Source organism: Thamnophis elegans, chromosome 3 (genome assembly GCF_009769535.1).
Source record: "Thamnophis elegans isolate rThaEle1 chromosome 3, rThaEle1.pri, whole genome shotgun sequence".
NCBI lineage: Eukaryota > Metazoa > Chordata > Lepidosauria > Squamata > Colubridae > Thamnophis > Thamnophis elegans.
The window spans coordinates 4,521,174-4,548,383 of NC_045543.1; the positions used below are offsets into that span (position 1 = coordinate 4,521,174).

At 39.3% G+C, this 27,210-nt stretch overlaps 1 protein-coding gene across 1 annotated transcript in view; it reads right to left on the reverse strand.

Annotated features, from left to right (window-relative positions):
* Positions 1–3,851: 3,851 nt before the first annotated feature.
* Positions 3,852–27,210, reverse strand: part of MBOAT2 (membrane bound O-acyltransferase domain containing 2) — a 95,556-nt gene continuing 72,197 nt past the window's right edge. The window contains 7 exon segments of the mRNA XM_032214653.1: positions 3,852–6,077; positions 6,950–7,101; positions 9,448–9,580; positions 11,546–11,610; positions 14,613–14,711; positions 15,833–16,026; positions 25,006–25,010. Coding sequence (XP_032070544.1) covers positions 5,852–6,077; positions 6,950–7,101; positions 9,448–9,580; positions 11,546–11,610; positions 14,613–14,711; positions 15,833–16,026; positions 25,006–25,010 — 874 coding nt within the window. The 3' untranslated portion in view covers positions 3,852–5,851.

Sequence of the window (27,210 nt, forward strand, 5' to 3'; positions counted from 1 at the left end):
CCTAGCAGAGGTTTTCAGGACACATAGGAATTTCTGTGGAAAGATACAAACATATTTCATAATTGAACTTTGGCTAAAATAATTTTTTCCCCTTTCACACAGCAGGTTGTTCTGTGTGTGTAGAACAACACTGGGTGAATCAGTATCCATAGTGATCTTTTTTCTAAAGTCAAGGGTTAGATATTTTTCTGCATTGGAGTCTTCTGAAAGACCTTTTTGAGGCGAAAATGTTATTTCCGTCTAACATCCTCTAATAAAGTCCTGTTGTTAATTCTTAATTTTTTGTAATGTGGTTTTGGGTTTGTGGGTTTGAAGAAGTTTGCATCCCGGAGTCCTTTAGTTTCTGCTCTGTATTTTCAAAAACTGCATTGCTGAATATCAGCCATGATGCCGCAGAATTTGGTGGTAGAACCTCAAGGAACTAAGGGAGGGTTTTCATAGGCTGGCCCCCCAGTTGATGTAAAACACTCTATGCTATAATTAAGGTTGAGCATTTAAACTACTGAGCAGTAGCATGTTTGTGCAAATGAAGTACCGCTGTTGGAAGTACTATATATAGTACTAAAGCAGCCACATAGCTTCCTTGAGGATCCCAGTGGATGTGCTTTGTCTGTCTCTCTCCCTCCCTCCTCTATGGAAACAACTAGAGCAGTGTTTCTCAACCTTGGCCACTTGAAGATGTCCGGACTTCAACTTCATAGTATTGGACCTGGGTACTTGAGAGACCGCCTGCTGCCAATTACCTCCAATAGACCGATTAGATCCCACAGATTAGGCCTCCTCCGAATTCCATCCGCCGGCCAATGCCGACTGGCGACCACCCGGTGGAGAGCCTTCTCTGTGGCTGCTCCGGCCCTCTGGAACGAGCTCCCCGTAAAAATTCGGACCCTCACCACCCTCCAGGCTTTCCGCAAAGCCCTTAAAACCTGGTTGTTCCGACAGGCCTGGGGCTAAAGAGCTTTTGCCCCCCCCCCCTCGAATGGTATGGTTGTCGTGTGCTTTTAAATTGTGTATTGTTCTGTTCGTCTTTTTTATTCCTTATCTGTACCCCCTCCCTTGACTTGGATTGTGAGCCGCCCTGAGTCCCCTTAGGGGAAAAGGGCGGCATAGAAATATAATAAATTCAATTCAATTCAACTCCCAGAATTCCCCAGCCAGCATTCGCATTCGCTGGCTGGGAAATTCTGGGAGTTGAAGTCCGGACATCTTCAAGTGGCCAAGGTTGAGAAACACTGAACTAGAGATAGCTTTCAAAGCAGCTCTGTGAACTTTGTAAAGGACGCAGCTCCTCTGGTGCACCAGCAAAAGGTGTTCCATAATATGTTCTGTAGTACTAGTGCTTTGCATAGCTCTAATAATAGTTTCCAAAATGTGAGTCTGGAAAAAAAAAAAGGAATTTCCCTGGTAAGCAAGAATAAAAACTCAAATACAGTTAAATATATTTAACGTACAATCACAATTGAGCCCCAAATTTATGTTGCTATGCGAGACATTGAGTTTTGCTCCATTATACAACTTTTCTCGCCACAATGGTTAAGTGAATCATTGCAGTTGTTAATTTAGTAATCCAATTAAGTGAATCTGGTTTCCCCATTGACCTTGTCAGAAAGTTGCAAAATGGGATCACGTGACCCCAGGACACTGCAACGGTCATAAATATGAACCGGTTGCCAAGCATCCGAATTTTGATCATGTGACCGTATGGATGCTGCAACTGTCATTAAGTGTGAAAAACAGTCGCTTTTTTCAGTCGTTGTAATCTCGGTCAGTCACTAAACAAACTGTTGTACGTTGAGGACAACCCGTATTTTAAGTTCTCAAATAATAAATAATGAAAGATAAATATCTTTTGGAAAAATAACCAGTTCCTTTCAAGGATCCGATTTCTAAAAGATGTCAAAACTTACAAAATCTTAGTTTTATCAATTTCATAAGCAGCTGAGAGCCATGTCAAGTTCACTTTCTTTACAAAGAACTGTCTATTTGGAATTAACTTTAAAAAAATGTTTTTTTTATCTTCTACTCCCTGGTTTTAAGCCTACAAAAATAAGTTTAGTGTCATATCATCACATAACTTTTGCTTGTTATAACTTTAGTTGGATTAAGATCCTCAGTTCTGATTGGATATATTCTAACTATATTTCCAGGAAATTCAGTATAACAATGTTTTGCTGGTCTATGACGGTAAGAAAGATTTAACTACATTAATCTTCTATCACAGAGTAAGAAATAGAACAGGGTTTTTTTTGTCCATTTATTCTGAAGTAGATCAGATTATATTCGATTATCTGCTTCCATGTAACTATGCGCGAAGTTATAAATAATTAAGTTAATGAGTTCAATTGTTTGTGCTAGAGGAAAGAATTTGGCAAAATATTTAGATTGTACTCTGATAAGAGAATGTTAAAGAGCACAGAGCATATTTTGCAAATTCTATAATCTAAATACTATACAGGTACAAAGCTCATTTCATGAATCCAAATACTAACGTTATGGTCAATTGATAGGCAGGGGAAACTGCAAACTACAGAACAGATTTCGTGTTTCCTTTTCAGGGCTGGAGGTGAGATGGCTGCTTTGCCAATGGCCTCGCTTTGGTTTAACAGACAAGCCAGAAAATGAAAATAAAAAAAAACCTTTTGATCCTTCATCTTCACTATCCCTGCGGAACTTGTTATTTATTCCCAAAAGATTAAACAGGACAAGACGTATGAGGAGGAGGTAAAAAGTGGACGAAGCAGGTTTTTCAAGTTTTCAGTGGTTTCCACTGATTTCTAGGAGTAAAATAAATAGCTGCTTTTTCATACACCGGAAGTGAGTTTCCTTGTAAATTCTGAAATGGGGTAATTGTGTGAGAGAGAAGGATGGAGGGGCAGGAGAAGAAACAGATGGTGTTCAACTGGTGTCTAACAAGTAGCATTTGTTGAAACATCATTGAACAAGGCAGTAGATAGGGAAAATTAGTCTTCAGTAAATAGGAGCTACCTCTACTGATGTTGACATTTTTTGTACAGATACACCATTGCAGAGAATGCACCAAAATATATTTATATTTTCCTCTTTACTATGAATAGCCAGAGATACCTTTAATATAATGTTAAGTGAACAACTGGGCAGCCACGTTTAACCTTTATAGAAAGTAGTTATAGCGGTTCCACCACAAAACTGCGGTAGACTAAAGCGCGCTCGACGAAAGCGCGTGACGTCATCACAGCGCGACAAAAACAGCACGCTGTGAGCGGTAAACTTAAAATTAACGCGTAAATCTAAACCTAACCCCCCCAAACCTAACCCTAAACCTAACCCTAAACCTAACCCTTAACCTAACGCTAAACCTAACCCTTAACCTAACGCTAACCCTTAACCTAACCCTAAACCTAACCCTAACGCTTAACGTAACCCTAAACCTAACCCTAACCCTTAACCTAACCCTAACCCTAAACCTAACTCTTAACTTTACGTGAATCGGCTTGCTTTAATTTAATTTTAATTTAATTTATTTTTAATTTTATTTGTCGCGCTGCTGATGACGTCACGTACGCGCTTTGATCGGGCGCGCTTTAGTGGACCGCGGTTTTGACGGGTCACGGTTATAGCAAGGTATCATTGCAGACAATATTATCCAGCTTCATTGCATGTGGCCACAGTAGTTTCTTCCCGATGCTCATACAGCAGAGGTGGGTTGCTCACGGTTCGGCCCGGTTCGTTCGAACCGATAGTGGAATTTAGGCCTGGGTCGCAGAACCGGCAGCGACCCAGGCCTGCCACGCCCCCGAACCAGTTCCCTCGCCGCTGCTGGGCCGCTGCCATTTTGGTTTTTAGTGACCGTGCGCGAAGAACACTTTACATTGAACAGCACGCCGTGTTGCACACGGGTTGCAAACCGGTAGTAAAACCGGCAGCAACCCACCCCTGTCATACAGTGCAGATTTCTGCATAAAGAAGACTTCATGTATTCAACTGGAGCTTCCATTATATATCTGAATTTGAGTGGGGGGGGGGGGGCGGAGAAGTAATTTGGCACAAATAAAACCATCGTAAATCTGTTTGCATGTTGCCCCAACATGTTCTGCAACAAACTAAAAGATTTTTTTGTGTTTACATCAGGAGATACAGTTAGCCTATTTCTCCTAATGATAATTTGTTTATTTTCACCAACATGAAAGCCCTTTTTAATATTCAATTACCTACTCTCCAAATGAAAGCTCGATTTGCTAGGGAAATTATTAACTCGCCTCATTTGTTTCCTCCCACAAGACACATCTGTCTGTAGTTCTCTCTAGAAGGAAGATTTCAGAACAGAATGAACACCCCAAACAAGAAATATAGTCTACTCTTATTTGTCATTGAAAGACAGATTGGAAGATCGAATTTACGATAACTTGACATTTCTGCTGAAACGTGTCTATCATTTCTTTCCAAGGATCCTGACAATAGCCAGGATCTATTGCTCTCTGTCTGGGTTCATTAAATATTTGGACATGTGGCATATAACATTTAGGTTTTAAAACAAAATAGGGATGAAAAATCATCTTATTTTAATAATAACCAAATGTCATTTTTCATTTCTCACCCTAGGTCCCTTTTCTGTGTATTTTAAAGATAACAATCTTTTCCATTCAGTAAAAAATATAACAGATATAACAAGCAAGCAAATGAAAGTTATAGCCCTTTAGCACATCATTTCTTTACCCATTATAAATTTGCATCAGAAAGCAACAATTTATCAATTCCCTTAATATATTTTTAAGGTAAAATTATGAAACAAAAGGATTGGTTGGGAAAGTTTTATCAAATATTACACTATGGTCCCCATATATTACATCCCGCTTCAATTTTTTTTTCTAAACCACGGGTATTCTGGTGTCACAGAGTTTATGGTGTCCAGCTAGGCAGTACCAATTTAACAATTTCACTTTTTTTTGTTTAATATAAACTGAATTATAACCATAAGATAAAGTGGCCATCTTAAGCACCTTTTTCACACTAATTCTATATCGGATCCATCTTTACTAGTGCCCCCCAACCTGTGAAATTATTTCTATAGGATTAGAAGGAGAATTGCTATTGGAAAGTTGCAGCTTTAATAGGAATTCTGTGCACATTTTGTGCAAGCTTATTCATCCTAAAGAACAAATTTACATTAAAACATTTGGCTCTAGAAAGGATGACTTTTAATATATTTTTTTTAAAAAAAAGTTTTCAGAGGGCTTTCCTTTAACCACTGTTTTTAATCAGAGACACCAACCATGATTTAGCATTAGCAATGCTTTCCGTTCTCTACTGTACAAAACCTGATATACTAAGAAAACCCTCCAGATAGCTTATTGCAATTCCTTTTTCTTTTGACTTCAGGCAGGGGGGGGGGGGGGTTTCTGCTTCCATTTCTCGTTTCGTCCCTCAGAATCCAAAGCTTACTTTTGAATCATACTTTAAATATATTATACTAAACATGAAAATACTATTTAGAAACATTACTTTTCAGTAGATAGAGGGTTTAAGGCAATGCAAGATTTTTTCCCTTTCTGGTATTCCAGATTGACACAACGGTTTCCCACCCCCACAAATGCCTAGGGATTTACAATGTACATTCATCATAGGGGCCACACCGATGACGTACGCTATTGGTCCAGAGTGCCCACTGAAATAATTGTAATATTTCCATATAAGGCGTGATCCATAGGAACATGGCACGGGAGTGGTTAATTAGCTTTGCTTTCATCTTACTAGTGAATTCCCTAGAGATATAGCGTTCTTTTCTAACCATCTTTTCAGACAAATACAACCCCCTTTTAAAAGGTGCTATAAATGGTCTTGAAAATATAAAATATAGCATCTATAGCATCTGTAATCATTGTTCTGTTGCTGTGTTTCTGGATGTGATGTCTCTTCTTTGATTGAAGCTGTTTGCCACAGAATAACTATTATGTCCTGTAATTCTTTTTTCTTTCCCTTCTTCTTGCTGTTTGGACCACGAAGGCTGGATGCTTTCTTGCTCTTTATTTCCTTTTTGAGTTCTTGTAATTGGAAACATCAGCACTAAAATGCAGGCAATATGGAGGGAGAAATACCAGGAACTAAGCAAAGAGACAGAAATAAAGGGTTTTGATCATTATATGATAATGTTTCAACACTCTATATTTATCTACTTGTCCGAAAACCAGCAGTACAATGCTGTGTGTGTGTGTGTGTTTGTAAATATATGAGATTATTTGGCTATCTCAGATTGGAGAAAATAAATAGCTTATTATCCTCCCCTGTCAATTTTCCCATACTAGGAAAGCCTGGCCATTTTCTAATGCCAGAAACACCATCGTGTGGTTAAAATATATAAATGGACCAGTGCAGGGGTGGGTTTCAACCGGTTCGCGGCGGTCCCTGCGAACCGGTTGGTCGGTGAACCCGGAAGTAAGTAACTTCCGGGAACGGCGAAGGGCCCAGCCGCCCGCCCGCGCTCCTTACCCGGTTTTGATGAGTTCTGCGCTTCCACGCATACGCAGGATGCATACAGCGCCTGCGCGATCGTCCAGAAGCAGCTGGAGCATCGCACAGACGCTAGTACGCATGCGTGCGCCGCGCACGTGCACGAGGACGCCGCCGGCCCCGTTCCAACCGAACCCGGTTGGAACGGGGCGAGAAACCCACCCCTGGACCAGTGGGAAAATATGTGGCTGAGATGACTGAATTTGCTGACTGGAAACTCCTTATAGTATTTTTTCTGTTTTTTTCCAGTGTCTTCCGCTACTATGATGAACAAAACGTTTTCTTTGTTTGTGCATTCTCTGTTAATTTCCTAAATCTCAATCAGGCACCAAACATCACATAACGTTCTAGCCAGATGAAATTTAAAAATGGATTACAGTACTGCTTTCTCAACTGTCAGCACATGTAAATAACTTTCTTTCCATTTAAAGTGGTGTTTTTAAAAAAGGCTAAAGGATCATCTTACCTGTAAAATACATAGGAGGGTTTTACGGAGAGCAGTACAAATGGCACAACAGTGTAACTTATTGCTATTTGAGTTGTGATCCATGTCATGATATCATAACATAATTTAATGGCTGGAGAATCAAGAAAATAATTTCTAATGTTCTTTCTAACCTAAATTTAAAGAGAGAGAGGTTTAATTAGTAAATAAACATTTTTACAGAACAGGTAATATCTATATAAATCTTAGAAAAAGCTATATCTAAAGGCAGCTAAATTTAAAAAAAATAGACATTTCTTCAATTGGTTACTTGAGAGACAGACACACTTTTTGTAAATTTCAATACAAACTGACCTGATAGATCCTTCGTGTACAATATGAGGATTAAAACATAATTAATCTTGAGATTTTATACTTCTCTGAAATCTGTGCTGCATTTTCAGCTCAAAAAATAAATAAATGACCCCAATACCTTTTAAATATGGGGTTTGAGAACTGATACTTAAGAAAAACAATTTCTTAAAAAAGTATGCTTAAAGTATGCGTTACCATTTGTAGATGGATTTTTTTTAAAATAAAATAATGCAGAAACAAAATAAAACAGACAGGCCAGTGGTGGGATTCAGCCAGTTCGCACCTATTCGGGAGAACCGGTTGGTAACTTTCTAAGTAGTTCGGAGAACCGATTGTTGGAAGAAATCTCCTTTTGTTTTTTCCCACTTTCCAGGGCTAATCCTGTAAGGAAGGCAGGAAGGAAACATTCTGGTGTTGTTTCTAGCCTAATTCTTATTGACCTGCTTATAGAAACTGCCTCTCCGGTTAACCCTTAGTACATTGTAACAGCTAAGGTGAAGCGCCCATCAACGTGAGTGACCTTGATTTGGCCACGCCCACCCAGTCACATGACTACCGAGCCCCACCTACTCACATGGTCATTAGGGCAGAGAACTGGTTGTTAAATTATTTGAATCCCACCACAGACCTATAAACACCTATGAAAAGTAGAAACTTGGCTGAAAGTATTAAAAAATTGGTTGGGAAACTGTTTATTATTAACCATATTTGCAAAGAGTCCCTTCTCTATCATTATGCCTGCCCTGTGGAATAGCATAGCCTTCAAAATCCAGATAATCCCAATCTTACTGGTCTATGAATAAGACATTAAATATCTTTTGTTTTGCCCTGAGGCATGAACTCATTGTTAAGGAATTAATCAGATAGAGGTGTGAAGTGCTTTAGACACAAAATGTGGTTAGTTCATTTGATATCTTTGTGTTAACTGCTAGAGTTACATCTGGGACAGCCATATGAATTGAATCTCTAAATAATCAAATACTAAATAATAATAATAATAATAATAATAATAATAATAATACTAAATTAGTATTATTAATAATAATAATAATACTATTATTAATAATAATAATAATAATACTAAATAATCAAATAATAATCCTCAACTTACAACACTTCATTTAGGGACAATTCAAAGTTATAACAGGATTGATAAAAGTGACTTTTGAACTGTTTTTCCCACTTACGATCTTTGTAGCATCCTCATGATCATGTGATCAAAATCCAGATGCTTGGCAATTAGCAATAGCAGTTAGACTTATATACCGCTTCATAGGGCTTTCAGCCCTCTCTAAGCGGTTTACAGAGTCAGCATATATTGCCCCCAACAACAATCCGGGTTCTCATTTTACCCAACTCGGAAGGATGGAAGGCTGAGTCAACCCTGAGCCGGTGAGATTTGAACAGCCGAACTGCAGAACTGCAGTCAGCTGAAGTAGCCTGCAGTGCTGCGTTTAACCACTGCGCCACCTTGGCTCATACTTATGACCGCTGCTGTGTCTCAAGATCATGTTAGGAACTTTTGCAACATTTTGACAAGTAAAGTAATAGGGAAGCCAGATTCACTTAACAATTGTATTATTAACTTTTCAACTGCAGTGATTCACTTAAGAACTGTAGCAAGAAACGTCATAAAATGGGGGCAAAACTCCCTTAACAAATATCTCAAACAACAGAAATTTTGGGCTTAATGATGGTCATAGGTCCGGGACTATCTGTAATGCCATAAAGCAATTTCATGATTTTCAAAAGTCTTGTTATTATAAAGCAATTGTTTTTATAAAGAACTAACCTAAAATTTTTAAAATAAACACTAAGTAAGTTTTGAATTGATACATCTAATTTCAAAAAAAGAGCACAACTACACTTTAACTCAGTGGTAGTCAGCCTGCTCCCTACCGCCCACTAGTGGGCGTTCCAGCTTTCGTGGCGGGCGGTAGGGGTTTGCTGTAACTCTGCTTTATAAATTTTATAAAGTAAAGTTACTTCCCTACTTTATAAATCACCATTTACTGTGGAACCGGTGGGCGGTTTGAAAATTTTACTACTAACAGAGATATAAAAGTGGACTAGAAAATTTTACTACTAACAGAGATACAAAAGTGGGCGGTAGGTATAAAAAGGTTGACTACCCCTGCTTTAACTGATATATAAGGGATACTTACTGTTCGTGCTGCGAGTGTCATTAGTACCCCTGTTAAGAAAGTTAAATAATATCCAGGATATACCCCATGCCAAATGGCTGATAAGATAAAGGTTTGTATTGTTGGACTGAAAGAGGCTCGTTCATAACATACTCTGAAAGTGCAAAAATATAAAGCATTATGCTGAAAGGCAAGAAGTGCATTTTTTGCAATATCAAGGCCTGCCAGAAGTAACATTAAAAAAAAAATCCTTGAAAGTTCCAAGCAATATGCAAGACAATCAATCTTACCAAATTTACAAATTATTATGAAAACAGACTGAGTTATCATTCGGGTTATAAAATCACTTTTAAGAAGTGATTTTTCCATAAATTAAAAGTTATTGGAAATATTTAAAGTTAACTAGACAATCCATGCCCCAATGTGTCTGGCATCTTTTCAGAAATATTTGCTCACCTAAACAGAGAAACAGAATGACTTACAGGTGGGCAAAAAAGCATTGGGAGTGGAATGACTTCCTGCCAGCTTCCCCATTGCGTTTCTTTGTGAGAAGCTAACAAGGAGCATCAGAAATCTTCCTTCCTCCCTCCTTCTCTCCAGTTCCAGCCCCCTTCTCCATTTACTGTGCTTATGGGAAGCTTGCAGGGAGAAAGTCAGTGTGGAAGCCATCAAAAACGTGCAAGTCCAAGGCCGAAAGGAAGTGGAGTGGGTTGGGGCAGGCAGCAAAGGAGTGTGCAGAAGTGTGGGGCAGGAATGGTATTTGATGTGAGCAAAAGGTACTGCATGGTTTGGAAAGTATGTGTGGGTATATGCAGACATGCTGCTTGAAGGTGGGGGCTTGGGAATGGGGTTGCTTAATAGGTGTTGCCCAGATCTGGGAAAACACAGAGGGGAGGGGGGACGGAGTAGGAACAGTGCATGGGAATGTTCAAGAGGTGCAACATAGCTTCCGTCTCCTATTTTGGACGCATTCTGTAAGATGGCCCAGAAATGGATGTTCTATAATGCACTGTTTTGCCCAGTTAAAGCAAATAACTACTACTACTGCTGCTGCTACTACTACTACTACTACTACTACTTATATCCTCCGACGTTATCTTAACAGTTCCTAGGTCCTTGGTTAGGACCCGAGCTGTTAGGCTAGTAAACTATATCACCATGAATAAATATCCTAGATCCGTGATGGCAAACCTATGGCACGCGTGCCACAGGCGGCACGCGGAGCAATTTGTCAGGGCCCGCAAGGTGGTCTGACAACTGGCCAACACGCGCCTTCTTTTGACATGATTTTTTTGCAAAAAAAAACCCCAACCCTATGAGCAAACTGAAAGTGACTTCCAGGTTGTCTGTAGGGCTGTTTTTCATCGTCCGGAGCTTTCAGGGGCCTTCCAGAGGCTTCCCTGAAGGCTCGGAGGGCAAAAAATGACCCTACAAGCAATTGCTCATAGGGTTTTTTTGTTTTTGTTTTTGCAAAAAATGGCCTCAAAAGAAGGCTCTGGAGGGCGAAAAACAGCCCTACGAGCCAGCCGGAAGTGACTTCTGGTTTGCTCGTAGGATCGTTTTTGGCCCTCCGGAGCCTTCAGGGAAGCCTCCTGAAGGTTCTGGAGGGCGAAAAACGGCCCTATAGACAAACTGGAAGTCAGTTCTGATTTGCTCATAGGGTTGTTTTTTGCCTCCAGACCCTTCAGGGAAGCCTCCTGAAGGCCCTTGAAGGCTCCATAGGGCTAAAACTGGCCCTATGAGCCAACCGGAAGTCCCCTTCCGAATTTCTGGTTTGCCCATAGGGTCGGTTTTTCGCGCCCCGGAGCCTTCAGGGAAGCTCCTGAAGCCTCCGGAAGGCCTCCGGGGAGGGAGGGCAGAGGGGGGCTGTTTTCACCATCCCCAGGATCCTATAAAGCCTCTGGAGCCTGGGGAGGGCGAAAAAAGCACACCAAAAATGAGGAGCGCTGGTCGTGCGCAAAGCATTATGGGTGTATAATTGTACACAATAATCCCCAAATCTTCGGGATAGCTTTGCAATACTGAATTATCAGCAAGAGAATAATATATATAAGTTTCTGAGAGTAATTTTGATTACAACGGGATGTACATCAATCAATCAACCAATCAATCAATGTACCTTTTGAGCCAAAGTGCTGTCTGTATATTCCAGTTATCAAGAAACATCTTGAAACTTGTTGAAAACTGCAACATGAATAGAAGATTATATTATTTCAGCAAATATAAACTGTGTATCCCAGTGAGATAGGCAGCATAATGATTTAATTAATTAATAAATATTTCAGGGTCTTTGGCAGCCACCTTAAATCAGTTTTTTAAAACAATATTCTTACAGAGTATTCTTTAGCAAGATTTACTAATATGAAAAGGACTTGGTAACAAGAATTTCAGCAACTGGACATTTCCCATTTTAAATCAAGTTCCAATTTATTACGGCAGAGAATTTCCTGAAGCTATTTCTTTCTAACAACTCTCCAGCATTCCAGGGAGGATGCCATAATAGTAGAGACGGTTATCTCTATAGCTATCTACACAGCTTCGTTTTATATATCTATCAGGCTAGGAATCAAACATGTATTGCAATGTTATTTCCAATAACATTCAAATAGTATGTTGTATACTCTATATAACATAGTTTGTAATTAGAGGTAGAATGTTAGGTCTGAAATCTTGCCTAGTGTAGAAAAGTGAAATATTGCAGTATTACAATATTATAATAAATAAAGGCTAGAGGTGGGGTGACTGGTGGTAGGGCACGATCTTGACCATTAATGAGTGAATGTACTTATGTAGTCAGGTTCAGTGGTTTCATACCAGAGTAATAAATCAAATAAATATTTTCAAGAGGCTATAGGCCAGTGTTTCTCAACCTTGATGACTTTAAGTCCTGTGGACTTCAACTCCCAGAATCCCCCAGCCAGCGCATGGAATTCTGGAAGTTGAAGTCCACAGGACTTCAAGTCGCCAAGGTTGAGAAACACTGCTATAGGCATTTTAGTTTTTAAATTTTTTGTTTGTAAATAACTTCTATCTTCACAAAGTATTTAAACCTTTAAAAAAAAAAGAAAATGAGCCACACATTATTTTGTAAGTGCACTTCTGAAGTACAAAATCTGATTTCTATGCAATTTTGCTTTTATGAGGTTCTGTTGTTAGAAAGGGCAAATTTGTATTTTCAAGTCATAATTCTGGTGAAAACACTGATTATACAAGTCTTCTGATAAGTCTTTATATTAATCATAACATCTGTCTCCAACAGTTTAGAAGCAGCTTGTCATAGGGAAGGGGTTTCTTGTCCCCTACAAAAACAATAACAGTGTGCACACATACTAAAGGGAGAATTTTCTTCTCTCCGTTAGTTTCAGTAAACATATGGTGCTTGCTTATATTCTTGCTGAGCAAGTGAAATTTAAAACCACAGAGAATTGAGCAAAAGGTAGTCAGTTTTAATGTGCCAGAAAACTTTTGTTGGAACAGGTTAATGCAACTATGCCTTCATACCGAGATGTTCTATATATAAATGTTACTCATTCTATTCATAAGATAAAAGAAAAGGAAGAAAAGTCAACTTCCTCTACTGGAGTAGAAAAATAAGAAGTATTACTTGTATTATTTATTACTATTTGTACACAACCCAGAGTCCCTCTGTGAGGAGAATGGGTAGTACTTAAGGGAGGGAGGGAAGGAAGGAGGGAGGGAGGGAAGGAAGGAAGGAGGGAAGGAAGGAAGGAGGGAAGGAGGGAGGGAGGGAAGGAGGGAGGGAAGGAGGGAGGGAGGGAAGTAAGGAAGGAAGGAACGAAGGAGGGAAGGAAGGAGGGGGGGAAGGAGGGGGGAAGGAGGGAGGAGGGAAGGGAGGGGGGAAGGAGGGGGGAAGGAGGGAGGGAGGGAAGGAAAAAAGGAAAGAGGGAGGAAGGGAGGGAGGGAAAGAAGGAGGGAGGGAAGGAGGGAGGGGGAAGGAGGGAAGGGGAGGGAAGGAAGGAAGGAGGGAGGAAGGAGGAGGGGGAGGGAAGGAAGGAGAAAGGAAGAAGGAAAGGAAGGAGGAAAGGAGGGAGGGGAAGGAAGGAGGAAAGGAAGGGAAGGAAGGGAAGGGAAGGAAGGAAGGAAGGAGGAAAGGAAAGAAAGGAGGGAAGGAAGGAAGGAAGGAAAGAGGGAGGGAAGGAGGGAGGGAAGGAGGGAGGGAAGGAGGGAGGGAAGGAAAGAGGGAGGGAAGGAGGGAGGGAAGGAAGGAAGGAGGGAGGGAAGGAGGGAGGGAAGGGAGGGAAGGAGGGAGGGAAGGAAGGAAGGAAAGAGGGAGGGAAGGAGGGAGGGAAGGAGGGAGGGAAGGAAAGAGGGAGGGAAGGAGGGAGGGAAGGAAGGAGGGAGGGAAGGAGGGAGGGAGGGAAGGAAGGAGGGAGGGAAGGAGGGAGGGAAGGAAGGAGGGAGGGAGGGAAGGGAGGAAGGATGATAAGGAGGTATAATGACCTCCTGGTCTTTTTTTTTAAATACAGGTAATCCTCGATTTATGATCACAGTTGAGCTTAAAATGTAAATGTAAAAGAATATAAAAGAGCTGAATTGGCTCAAACCAAAGGCCTATCTATCTCTATTTTAATAGTGTCCAGATGCTTATGAGAAACCAGTAGCACAAATTTAATACAATAAGATCCTTCTGCTTTTATTTTCTAGCACCTATATTAAGAGACCTATTAAGACTCCCATATGGGAGTGGAAATAATACAGGTAGTCATTGACTTAGGATCATAATTTAAAAAAATTAAGTGAAACAATTGTGAAATGAATTTGACCATTTCTTGCCACAGTTGTTAAGTGAATCATGCACTTGTTAAGTTAGTAACATGGTTGTTAAATGAATCTGACTTCCCCATTGACTTTTGCTTGTCAGAAGGTCGCAAAAAACGATCACATGACCCCCCCCCCAAGGGACACTGCAACCGTCATAAATATGAGTCAGTTGGCAAGCATCTGAGTTTTGTTCACATGCGCATGGGGATACTACGATGGTTGTAACTGTGACAAATGGTCACGTCACTTTCCAGTGCTATTGTAATTTAAACATTCACTAAGTGAACTGTTGTAAGTCAAGGACTACCTGTACATCATTGCAATAAGGAAAATGAAATTCTTACTCCTATTAAGCTCAATTCACACTGCAACAAAGTAGAAAATTTGGAAAGCTTTCAACTAACCTCTATATGCAGAATTCGTAGATTTGAAATCAAATCCCAGTGTGGGACTCCGTTTTTATCGTAACCTCTAAAGCCAAATCCAGCTGCATTATTAAGGGCCTCTGCTGCAAGGAAAGTAAAGGAATTGTAGAACGGTTATAAAATATTATAAATGGTAGCATTGCTTTTCCACAAAGAACTTTTTAAAAGTGTATCTGCACCTACGGTTAAAGCTATTACCAAACACCAATACTAGCAAAACTCAATTTCTACCTATTTCCATAATATATAACACAAATTATGAAAAGTACATTTCAAACTGAATGTTTTAAAAACAATATAAATGTTTCTTTTCTAAATCTGAAGCCAGATTCGAATCCACACTTACATATTTTATAGGCTTCTCAATACAGTCTGGATGTTGGCAATGTTTCATAGTAAAATAAATTGTGAAACTATTAAAGGAATTCTTTCCTTGGAAGTTACGATAATTGAAGGTGTTAAATCATGTAATTTCACATGACCACTGGATTTTTAAAAAGAGAAAATACCCTTTAACTTTTAAATAGATAATCATCAATGTTATGCAATAGTAGAATAGTGTAGTTTGTTTATTTTTATGTTTTCTATGTTTTTGTATCAATTAAATACAGATTGAGAAAAACAGGAGGATCATTATTAGTACCAGTGTTTGAAATTAAGTATGATCCATTATAGCCTCTGACTCATTTGTCATTCCACAAACTGGATTTAAATTTTAAAATGGATTTCAAAGTCACATATAAATAATTTCCTGCGGTCTATTTAAGGACATATAATTAAGATTATCAAAACAATTTTGGTGTAAGTGTTCATTTAAGCTAAATATATAACTAAATAAATACAACTTTTTATATTTCATTAACAGTTAACAATTGGGTTATACCTAGATTAAGATGGAAATCATCATTTCCATCAAAGGCTCCCAATCAAAATAAAGAATGATAGATCATAGTATCATGAGCAATCTTTCCTAAGACATTCTCCTTAGCTGCCACACTATCACAAATCATACTTTTAAGTTTAAATCTGAGCTCAAAATACTGAATAAAACATTTATTCGCCTTTAAAAAACTAGTGCTTCTAAAAGAATTCCTTTGAACATAGTTCTTCCTTGGCCCACAAGAGGGCACTCTATTAAACATATTCTTTCAGCAAACTTGTAAAAGGAACACTGTCCCCCCCCCTTCCCCCCAAAAAACTCTTACCCAAGTCCATGCAAAATAATACTTCGGCCTGGCAGCCATTAGTGACAGGTATAGGTAGATAATCTTTGTAGGAAAAGATGCTGTTGCTCTGAATTGGTCATCAATGTTGTATTCTACAGGGAAAGTTTTGCTAACAGTCATATGAAATAATAAGGAGAGTCCACACACTACAAGTTTCTGCGCCACAGCTATCTGAAACATGCAAGATATAAGACATTGTGAGCATCTTTTATACAGAAACCTTTTAAATTGAATTATTTATGACTGATTTAATATACAAAGCAGATTGCTCTTGCATGATTAAAATCAAGCAAGACTTTCAGGGAAGGGGGAACGATGGACCCCCTTTTTTTTTTGACTTGTGGACTTCAACTTGGAGACTTCCTGAGCCGGCCATGTCTACCATGTTGGCTCAGGATTTCTGGGAGTTGAAGTCCACAAGTCATAAAAGGGCCATCGTTCCCCACCTCTGCTTTAAACCCTGCCACTCTCCAATACCAAATCAAGACAGGGAGGGTGGATTACTTGGCTGAAAAGAAAAGAACATCTACTGACTCGCAAGAGTGTCGAAAGAAAGAGAACAGGAGAGACGGAGGAATCCAAGGCCTGATGCTTCTAAAAACATGGCACTCAATTCTGGGTGCCGTTAGAAATAATGTAGCTTCCTTAGCTCTCTTCTAGATAAGCATATATCTAAAAACCTGGCTACCCCAAAAAATTGGAAATAAATATAATTTCTAACATCCTAACTAACATGATTAATGGAAGGGTTGTTTGGTTGGGTATTATTATACAATTGTATCACAGCGGCCAGTTGTTTCGCCAGATTTGGCATTGGTTACTAGTCGGGCCCCACCCAGGGGCCTAGGACGTCGTAACGTATTTTCGTAATATGCGTGCAGATCCAAGCAGTGCGGCTTTTTGCATTTGACTGATGGTGATTTTGTCAATTTTTAACTGTTTTAAATGTAATTCCAGTGCTTTTGGAATAGCACCCAGTGTGCCAATTACCACTGGAATTACCACTGCTGGTTTGTGCCATAGTCGTTGATTTTCGATTTTTAAGTCCTGGCATTTTGCGATTTTTTCATGTTCCTTCTTGGCGACCCTGCTATCACCTGGTATTGCGATGTCTATGATTGTGACCTTATTTTTCTCAACCAATGTGATGTCTGGTGTATTATGCGCCAGTATTTTGTCCGTTTGTATGCGAAAATCCCACAAGATCTTGACCATCTGATTTTCTGTGACTTTTTCAGGCTGATGTTCCCACCAGTTTGTTGCTGTTTTAATATTATAATTTTTGCACAAATTCCAATGGATCATTTGTGCTACTGAATTGTGCCGCAATTTATAATCAGTCTGCGTGATTTTTTTACAGCAGCTGAGTATGTGATCAACAGTTTCATCAGCTTTATTATTATTATTATTATTATTATTATTATTATTATTACTACTACTACTACTACTACTACTACTACTACTACTACTATTATTTTAGTCTTAACGTAGGAGTCTGTTTTTAAAGGCCATTTTGGATTTCTTGTACATATTAGGGATGCATAGAACTCACCTATTAGGGAATGGGGCATCTGCTATTGAGCTGTTTAGCTTTGCATATTCTTTAATCTTATCATAAAAGAAACAGCTATGTGACACGCAACCAGAGATTATATTCTTCAAGCTTTTACAAGACTATTTTAGCAATAGCAATAGCAGTTAGACTTATCTACCGCTTCATAGGGCTTTCAGCCCTCTCTAAGCGGTTTACAGAGTCAGCATATTGCCCCCAACAACAATCCGGGTCCTCATTTCACCCACCTCGGAGGGATGGAAGGCTGAGTCAACCCTGAGCCGGTGAGATTAGAACTGCTGAACTGCAGATAACAGTCAGCTGAAGTAGCCTGCAGTACTGCACCCTAACCACTGCGCCACTTCGGCTCTTTTATTTTATACATATAAAAAAAGTTCTGAGCTACCCATGTGATATGAAAATATTTTATAGCCCGCTACATATAAGCAATAGATAATTGCTTAACACATGTAATTTGGAATTATGTGACCATAAATTAGCATTCTATCCATATAACCACAGAATAAAATTTAAAAAACAAGACTGGGCTATGCAGTACATCAATCTACATGGATGTGCAACTTGGTAAATATAGTAGTGATTTAAAAAATGTTTCTTACAACTGAATGTAAGTATGCTAAAACTAGAACTTTTACTCCAAAATGCAGGCGATGTGTAGCTTTCTGGACTTTTATTAGCATCTTGGCCCTGGTTCTTTGTTGTTATTATTTTTTTTTTACTCTTGCTACACTAATTCATTTTGCTATTGTTGATATTTCGGCATACCTTTGTAGGTTGTGATTTGGTGAATTATTGTGTATGATTTGTATCTCTTTGTCCTGTGCAAACAACATGATTCAAATTTATGCATGTCTTGTCAAAAATAAATCTCAATTGCCGAATGTTGCCGAAGCCCCACCCGCCTGCCCCCACCCTTTGGGCTCTGCCTCCCAGCAATTTGCCTCCTTGCAGCAAACAACAAACATCCTGGTCAACTTCAGCACAGCCTGATTTAGCATAAGCAGCTGATTGGCGGTTGGATCTGCCTCCTGGAAAACCGCCAATCAGCTGTACCAGGCTGTGGGGATCACCGCCGTCCATCACTGCCACCACCTAATCAAGCCTCCGTGCACTCTATTTTCAGCCTCTGCACGTCCCATTTTCAGTGTCCGCATGCCCCATTTTCAACCTCCGCGCATCCCATTTTCAGCCCATTCCAAGCGGCAGGGATAGGCGGCAGTGGCTGCAGGGAACCCTGGAATGGGCTGAAAACAGGACATGTGGAGGCCGAAAATGGGCCATGCAGAGGCGGTGATAAGTGGCGACAGCAATGGGTGGCAACGGCAGCGATGGGTGGTGACGATCCCTGCAGCCTGGAACAGCTGATCGGCAGTATTCAGGGAGGCAGATCCAGCCGCCAATCAGCTGCTCGTGCTAAATCAGGCTGTGCTGAAGCTGACCAGGCAGAGGCAGATTTCTTTTTCTTGTTTTCTTCCCCAAAAGCTAGGTGCATCTTATAGTCCGGAGCATCTTATAGTCCGAAAAATACGGTAGTTAAATTTTTTATCAGAGAGATGATTCAAGATTAATAATTGATCTCAGAAGATACTTTTATGAGTTAATTTATGAGAAGTCAGGATTGTGAGCTTTAATTTATGAAACAGTAACTCATGGTAACGAAATGCAAGCACATTTTAGGTAATTTCACAATGGGATGTCAATGTTAAAATGAAGCAAGGTTCATGTAGAAGATAAGTTTCTTCAGAAGGTTGTATAAAATGTATATTTTGTCAATGGTTGTTTCAAAATGTTTAACAAAGCAAAGCCATTTTTCTGTAATTCCTCCACTGTAATTTCTGATGGCATAACATCGTTCCCCCCCCCCCCCACTCAAATTCTAAATCCACTTCAAGAAGTTTTTGTCTCCATACAAGGTTAATAGATCCACTAACTTTGGCTCAACTAAAATACTGGATCAGCAAACAGCTACAAATAATAACTATAGCAGTACAGTAAGATAACACATGCCCATGAATATAAATCTCACACTCGTATAAAATAATTTTGCAGATTACATTGTTGAATCACTATGCTAATCAATTTGTTAGAAATTTTAAATTATTATAGAAAATGTATCATTATATTTAGTATGCTGTATCATATCATAGATAAAAAAAAATACACCTGCCTGCTCTAAAAAGACATTTGCTTCCTGGAGGAGATAATTTAGAAGAGCAACCTCATAAATGATAAAATGTTTCCATTTACGAACAATTGTTCATAGAAAAATTCTACTTATTGATGGGAAAATAGCTCACTTTGGTAACTCTTAGCTGCTGTTCCCACGGGAAACTCAGAACTGATATCCATGTATCTTTTCATTCATTGAATTTATATTCTGCTCCAGAAAAGAGAGCTCTATAGCAATAGCAGTAGACTTATATACCGCTTCATAGGGCTTTCAGCCCTCTCTAAGCGGTTTACAGAGAGTCAGCATATTGCCCCCAACAATCTGGGTCCTCATTTTACCCACCTCGGAAGGATGGAAGGCTGAGTCAACCCTGGGCCGGTGGGATTTGAACCGCTGAACTGCTGATTTAGCAGTAGCCTGCAGTGCTGCATTTAACCACTGCGCCACCTTGGCTCAAGCTCTAGGCAGATTACCCTTTTAAAATATGGAAGTCGTTCACTTTCTGGTAGATTAATATGTCATTTTAGTTAGGATGCTGAAGGTTCCCAACAAAGAAATGTGGTTTTTCTGTGGTGGTCCTCCTATTGTGAAATAAGTTCCCCTGGGATCAAGACTTGGATTATCAGTAAAAGCTACAGTTAGCACCAAACATAGTCTAGCAAGATACTCCTGACATGTGAGAATAATCCCTATCTTTAAAATGCTGCTTTGGTTGCTAGATTTCCAGGCCCAGTCAAAAAGGCTGGTTATTCAAGTGCTTTAAGGCAGGGGTCTCCAACCTTGGCCCCTTGAAGACTTGTGGACTTCAACTCCCAGAATTCCTCAGCCAGCTTTGCTGGCTGAGGAATCCTGGGAATTGAAGTCCACTAGTCTTCAAACTTCAAACTTCTCCTTTGTGAGGCACAAGAGATGTGGAAAGAGCAAAGCTGGCTGAGGAATTCTGGGAATTGAAGTCCACTAGTCTTCAAACTTCAAACTTCTCCTTTGGTGAGACACAGAGATGTGGAAAGAGCAAAGCTGGCTGAGGAATTCTGGGAATTGAAGTCCACTAGTCTTCAAACTTCAAACTTCTCCTTTGTGAGGCACAAGAGATGTGGAAAGAGCAAAGCTGGCTGAGGAATTCTGGGAATTGAAGTCCACTAGTCTTCAAACTTCAAACTTCTCCTTTGTGAGGCACAAGAGATGTGGAAGAGCAAAGCTGGCTGAGGAATTCTGGGAATTGAAGTCCACTAGTCTTCAAACTTCAAACTTCTCCTTTGTGAGGCACAAGAGATGTGGAAAGAGCAAAGCTGGCTGAGGAATTCTGGGAATTGAAGTCCACTAGTCTTCAAACTTCAAACTTCTCCTTTGTGAGGCACAAGAGATGTGGAAAGAGCAAAGCTGGCTGAGGAATTCTGGGAATTGAAGTCCACTAGTCTTCAAACTTCAAACTTCTCCTTTGTGAGACACAAGAGATGTGGAAAGAGCAAAGCTGGCTGAGGAATTCTGGGAATTGAAGTCCACTAGTCTTCAAACTTCAAACTTCTCCTTTGTGAGGCACAAGAGATGTGGAAAGAGCAAAGCTGGCTGAGGAATTCTGGGAATTGAAGTCCACTAGTCTTCAAACTTCACCTTTGTGAGGCACAAGAGATGTGGACTGGCACACACTTTCTCTGAAGCAGCTCCCTCTTTGTGCAATACTCTTCCCCAAGAGAGACGGACTTCCCCAACACTACCAGCATTTCCCAAGCAAGTCAAGAAAGTTTGGGTTCTACCACAAAACCGCGGACGACAAAATCGCGGGTCGACGAAAGCGCGTATGTGACGTCATCACAGGCGCGATTGAAAAAGATCGAAAAAGATCGAAAAATGTAAAAATAAAGCTAAAACCTTCCCCTAACCCCCCCAAACCTAACCCTAAACCTAACCCTTAACCTAACCCTAACCCTAACCCTTAACCTAACCCTTACCTTTATGTGAATCGGCTTGCTGTAATTTAATTTTTATTTCAATTTTTCGATCTTTTTCGTTGCGTTGTGATGACGTCACATACGCGATTTCGTCGAACGCGCTTTTGTGGAACGCGCTTTTGACGGGTCACGGAAAGTTTGTCCCAGCATCCGTTTTGGCTCTTCAGATGATTTATTTATGGGCAACTGTGATCACGTTTCTGTACCGCTTGCTGATGCCATTATTTTAATTGATTGTGCTGCATCTTATAATTTTCATTTTGACTTTCTAGTGCCCTGCGCAGAACGTGGGAGGAGGGGACCCTTACATATTGTAAAAATAAATAATGTGCATTTGCAGTTTGGCTTGTTTTAATTTTTAATTGAACGTAAGAGGTCTAATCTTTTTCTTTTTCTGTGTCAAGTCCTGTTATCTTTAGATTACACAAAAACAAAGGGTATATACAGTATTATTTGGCAACAGGAGACAAGAAGCCTGTTTTAGCCCCTGCTGAACTCATCCGTAGGGATCCTGGACAAGCAGTTATTTCATTTTCTTCAATTTCAATTTGTGATAGAAAGTTTAAAATGTTGATTTGGTGTAACACAAATAGTGAAAGTAAGGAAATGGAACATTTGGAATTAAATTAAAGGTGACTGGAAATTTTAAAAGCTAATTCTCATTAAGTTATTTATATATATCTAGTACGTCTATTTTTTTAAAAAGCCGGTGCTACTTAGCATAGCAATTATTTTATTGATAGGGCTTAAGAAACCATAAATAAAATCTAATGAACAACCTCACTCTTTCCCAAAGACAAAATCAACAGAGTGGATGGGGGTTTGGAATTTTCATTTTTATAAGGGCTAAGAAAAGAAAGATAAGGAGAACTGAAGAGGTATGCAATATATTTACGAAATTACAAATGGCTAGACAAGATAATAGTGATGAACATGATAATCAATGTTATCAAATACTTTATTTCTGATATACTATTATTTCAATTATGTATGTCAATATTTAGTAATAAACTATTTATATGTAAAGAGTTTTGGGGGTTTTTTGGTCTTGTTTAATGTTGGAAGTAAATTCATGACTGTGCTATGATCTAAAGTATTGCCTAGCCCTAGTTCCAATTCATGAACTTCCACTTAAGTTGTTAGCTCCTATCATAGGCTAAATCAGGGGTGGTCAACCTTTTTATACGTACCGCCCACTTTTGGGCCGAGGTGGCGCAGTGGTTAGAGTGCAGTACTGCAGGCTACTTTAGCTGACTGCTAGTTCGGCAGTTCAGCAGTTCAAATCTCACCGGCTCAGGGTTGACTCAGCCTTCCATCCTTCCGAGGTGGGTAAAATGAGGACCCGGATTGTTGAGGACAATGAAGTGGTATATAAGTCTAACTAGCCGAGGTGGCGCAGTGGTTAGGGTGCAGTACTGCAGGCCACTTCAGCTGACTGTTATCTGCAGTTCAGCGGTTCTAATCTCACTGGCTCAAGGTTGACTCAGCCTTCCATCCTTCCGAGGTGGGTGAAATGAGGACCCAGACTGTGGGGGCGATATGCTGACTCTGTAAACCGCTTAGAGAGGGCTGAAAGCCCTATAAAGCGGTATATAAGTCTAACTGCTATTGCTATTGATATTTTGTATCTCTGTTAGTAGTAAAATTTTCTAACCGCCCACCGGTTCCACAGTAAATGGTGATTTATAAAGTAGGGAAGTAACTTTGCTTTATAAAATTTATAAAGCAGAGTTACAGCAAACCCCCTACCGCCCACCATGAAAGCTAGTGGGCGGTAGGGACCAGGTTGACTACCACTGGGCTAAATAAATGAAGCAGTAACCTTATTATTTATAGTAAAAGCAGCCATTCCCAAGGTAATGCACTCTCCAATAAGTTGACTACAATTTTCATAATACATTTCCTAGTTTGGGATTGTAGGGGCTGTAAGTTCAATAGATCGGGAGGGCAGCAAGTTGGGGAAAGTCTTTTTAACCACGTGGTATTTGCTCTACATCATTTCTTCTTTAGAAATGAGTGAGTGAACTGCTTACATCAGATGCCTCAATTCTGCATCTCACTGAAATCAGCTGAAATACGGTAACTAACCCTCAGCCCACTGGACTTTCACTCTGGCTCTTAATGACGGAATTAATTAAATAATGTTTTAATTAAACCATTTCAATGGTTGGTTGCCTCCTGAGAAAATGTGTGACCCGCCAAAACCGCGCTCGACTAAACCGCGTCGCTGACGTCATCAACAGGGCGACAACAGCCAGCGCGGAGAAAGAAGGGCGCTTTAAATAGCGCTTTGAAAGCAAGCCGATTCAACTTAAGGTAAGGGTTAGGTTTAGGGTTAGGTTAAGGGTTAGAGTTAGGTTTAGGGTTAGGTTAAGGGTTAGGATTAGGTTTAGGGTTAGGTTAAGGGTTAGGTTAAGGGTTAGGTTTAGGTTTAGGATTAGGTTTAGGAGGGGTTAGGTTTAGGTTTAGGGGTTAATTTTAGGTTTAGGGTTTACAGCGTGCTTCTGTCTCCGTGCTGTTGTCGCCCTGTTGATGACGTCAGTGACGCGGTTTAGTCGGGCGCGGTTTAGTCGGGCGCGGTTTAGTCGGGCGCGGTTTTGTCGGTGAACCGAGAAAATGTCATTAGTTCAGTAAAATCTCCCAAGTGTAATAATAAAGTTCATGGTGCTTGGATTCATTAAATACTGATGATTAAACTGCAAGGAATCAAGAGCCGAAAATATTTATATGAAGCCAGAAGCAAAGGGGATTTGTTCCATAGGAACATGGGAATATAAGAGGTAGCTGAAGCTGTAAGAAAAGAAACTTACGAAGATAGACAACAATTTCAGACAGTTGACACCAACTTTGAGCACCAACAAATGATAGCTTGTAAAAAGGTATAATAGGAGTGAGATATGAAATAAGTCACTTTAAAAGGTTGCCTAGTGTTCAGTTAACATGCAATTAGCAAATAGACAATATTATTTTAAACTTCAATCATGCACCTAACAAAAGGAAAAGGGGCATTCATTAATTTTTATCTTACAGAAATGAGATTCAAACCAAAAATAGGGGAAGCTTATTAGATTAGGCAGGACACCGTTCTTTCAACTAGAGCTTCCCATTTGCTGATCCTCACGGTGCAAGAAATTTAAACTTAATCTAAAATACCCCACCCTATTTTACACAAGCATTTTAGCAACACGAAGCAGAAGTGAGATTTTTATATAACCATATAAAACTGCACGTTGCAAAAGGAGAATGCAGAAAGTCAAGAGCCACATCATTCAAAGGGTTTCCCCCAAAGCACATAAATACGCTATGAAGGACAGCCAGGTTTCTCTTAACACCACTAGGAATAGGTGAAGGGTGAAGAGCACGCACAGTTTTGTTTGATGTCAGAAAGCTAAGGCAGCATAAACCACAAAATATGTTAAGCAAATAAGCAATACAATGGGGAAAAAAAACATACCTGTCCTGAGTAATTAAATGACATTTTAAAGTAGTGTTATTTTTATATACCCTCACTGATAGATGTGTTTATTTATTCATCAGCATTTTCTCATGTCTTTATAGAGAGGTCGTAAACATCACTAATTTATCATTGTTTGTTTATATTATGAAGTAAGAACAATTTTAATATGTGAAGTCGGAACTGAGAATGATGTTCTAAAATTCCCCTTTTTTGGCTTCTGTGAGTGGAAACTGGTATTTGCCAAAGAGTAAAACTGACATACCATCATCTTTACTTTTAATATACGTAAAAAAGAAGACAACCAATTTGTCTGAATATTGAATGCAGGAAAGGTGAAAGTAGAATCTTAAGGCCGTGGATAGTCTGTGGTGCACAGCAGAATATAGTGACATTTTGTGACTCAAAGTCTATGCGATGCATTAATTACATCAATATGGAATTTATTCTTGTTGTTGTTATTGTTTAAATCCTCTCTCTGTTGGAAAAGATGCAAACTTTACCAAGGAATGAAGGAAAGATATTTTTATTGCCCCAAATCAGGATCAACCAAATGGGAGAGAAATTGCAAGTAAAAAAAAAAAAAGCATTTAAAAATTCTCAATGTTTTATCAGAAAAATTCTTTGAATGTAATAAAGAATTGTTAAAATAAAGCTTCTTAAAATGGCAGAGACTGGGTTGGATTTAGCATTATAAGGGCTTGCAACAGAAGACTTTTTTAAAAAAAAACTTGTCACGTGGTAAACTTAATGTTTTGGACACAAGTCCTGGAATTACAAGATTATATAGGTTTTAAGACCTTACAAACCATATTTATTTTCCCACATTCGTATTACATATCCACATGCAAGAAATTCTTGTTTAAAATGAAATGGTGCTATATGAAACTGCTTTTGATTAATTGCTGTTCCTTGAGAAAATTCACTTTTGTTTAATGTACAGAGATATTCAGTGCTGTGATCAGTTATTTGTTCTATAAAACGATCATATACTTCAGCTTAAAGCAATGACGCAGAAGTCCATCTAATGCCTGTAACCATCACAAACCTTACAGTGTATGAGGAAGTGTTTACAATAGCTAACAATTGCACAATGTTTAGTGATTTATGATTCTGAAAATTAATACAACTGGCATTTATATTTAATAGCGATTATAAAACCAGTGTTTGCACATCACTATAAAACAACTTATCTTCATCCTTGACTAAAAAAATAATGGAAGGGGAATCACTTAATGTTTCCTGATATTATTAACTGAAGTATGCAGCTTACAGGAAATAAATAGGCCGAACTAGTTTTCAGAAATGGCCAATAGTGGGTAGAAAAGAATTTGAGAGAAGGAAGAATGGGGAATGCTGGAAAGCATATATATGGATTTGAGAAGAAGTCGCAGAGCACCATGATAACCTAGAAAGGGGAATGGGGGGAAAAACCCAAAAAGAAGGGGATGAAAGGATGCTTGTTTTATTTTATTATTTATTTTTTTTAAAACTACATCTACAGAAGTAGTTATACTCCTGTCTTGTAAGGAAGCATCCAAGGCTAAATCCAGAATCTTCCGCATGGCTCTCTTAAGGGAGGTGAAAGCCGCTTTTCAGAGAGAAAATCCTAATGGAAGGTATGTATTAAAGCAAAGCTGAGCAAAGGCTTCAGCTAAGAAATCAAATCTATAAATACTAATTTGGAGGGGAGAAAGTCACAGGAGGCATGCTTTGATTTAAATACAGAGAGTTTCCCGATTTACAATCATAATTGAGCCTGGAATTTACACAATTATAAGCTGCGCTGATTGTTAACTGAATCGTCATGAGACTGACCAATTTTATCATATTTCCTTATTTATGGTGGTTATTAAGCGAATCACAGTGGTCGTTCCACAAATCCACAGTCGTTAAATGAACCCACTGTCTGCAGTGGCTATATATATTTATATTATATTTATTTATTGCTGGAAAACCAGAAGTAAACAGCACTTTCCAGGAAGAAATGTCATAAATTGTGGTCACATGATCATTGGCCTTTGGCCAAGCGCCCAAAATGTGATCACGTGACCCTAGGGGGGGGGTGTTTCCTTCCATCAGAACTTTGAATCCAGTTGTTAGTTCTTCTGGACAACTTCACAAGTTCATAAGGGACTAAGTCATAGGTTGAGGTCTACCTGCATATATTTAATTAAATATATGCTTAATCAAGGTTTCAGATTT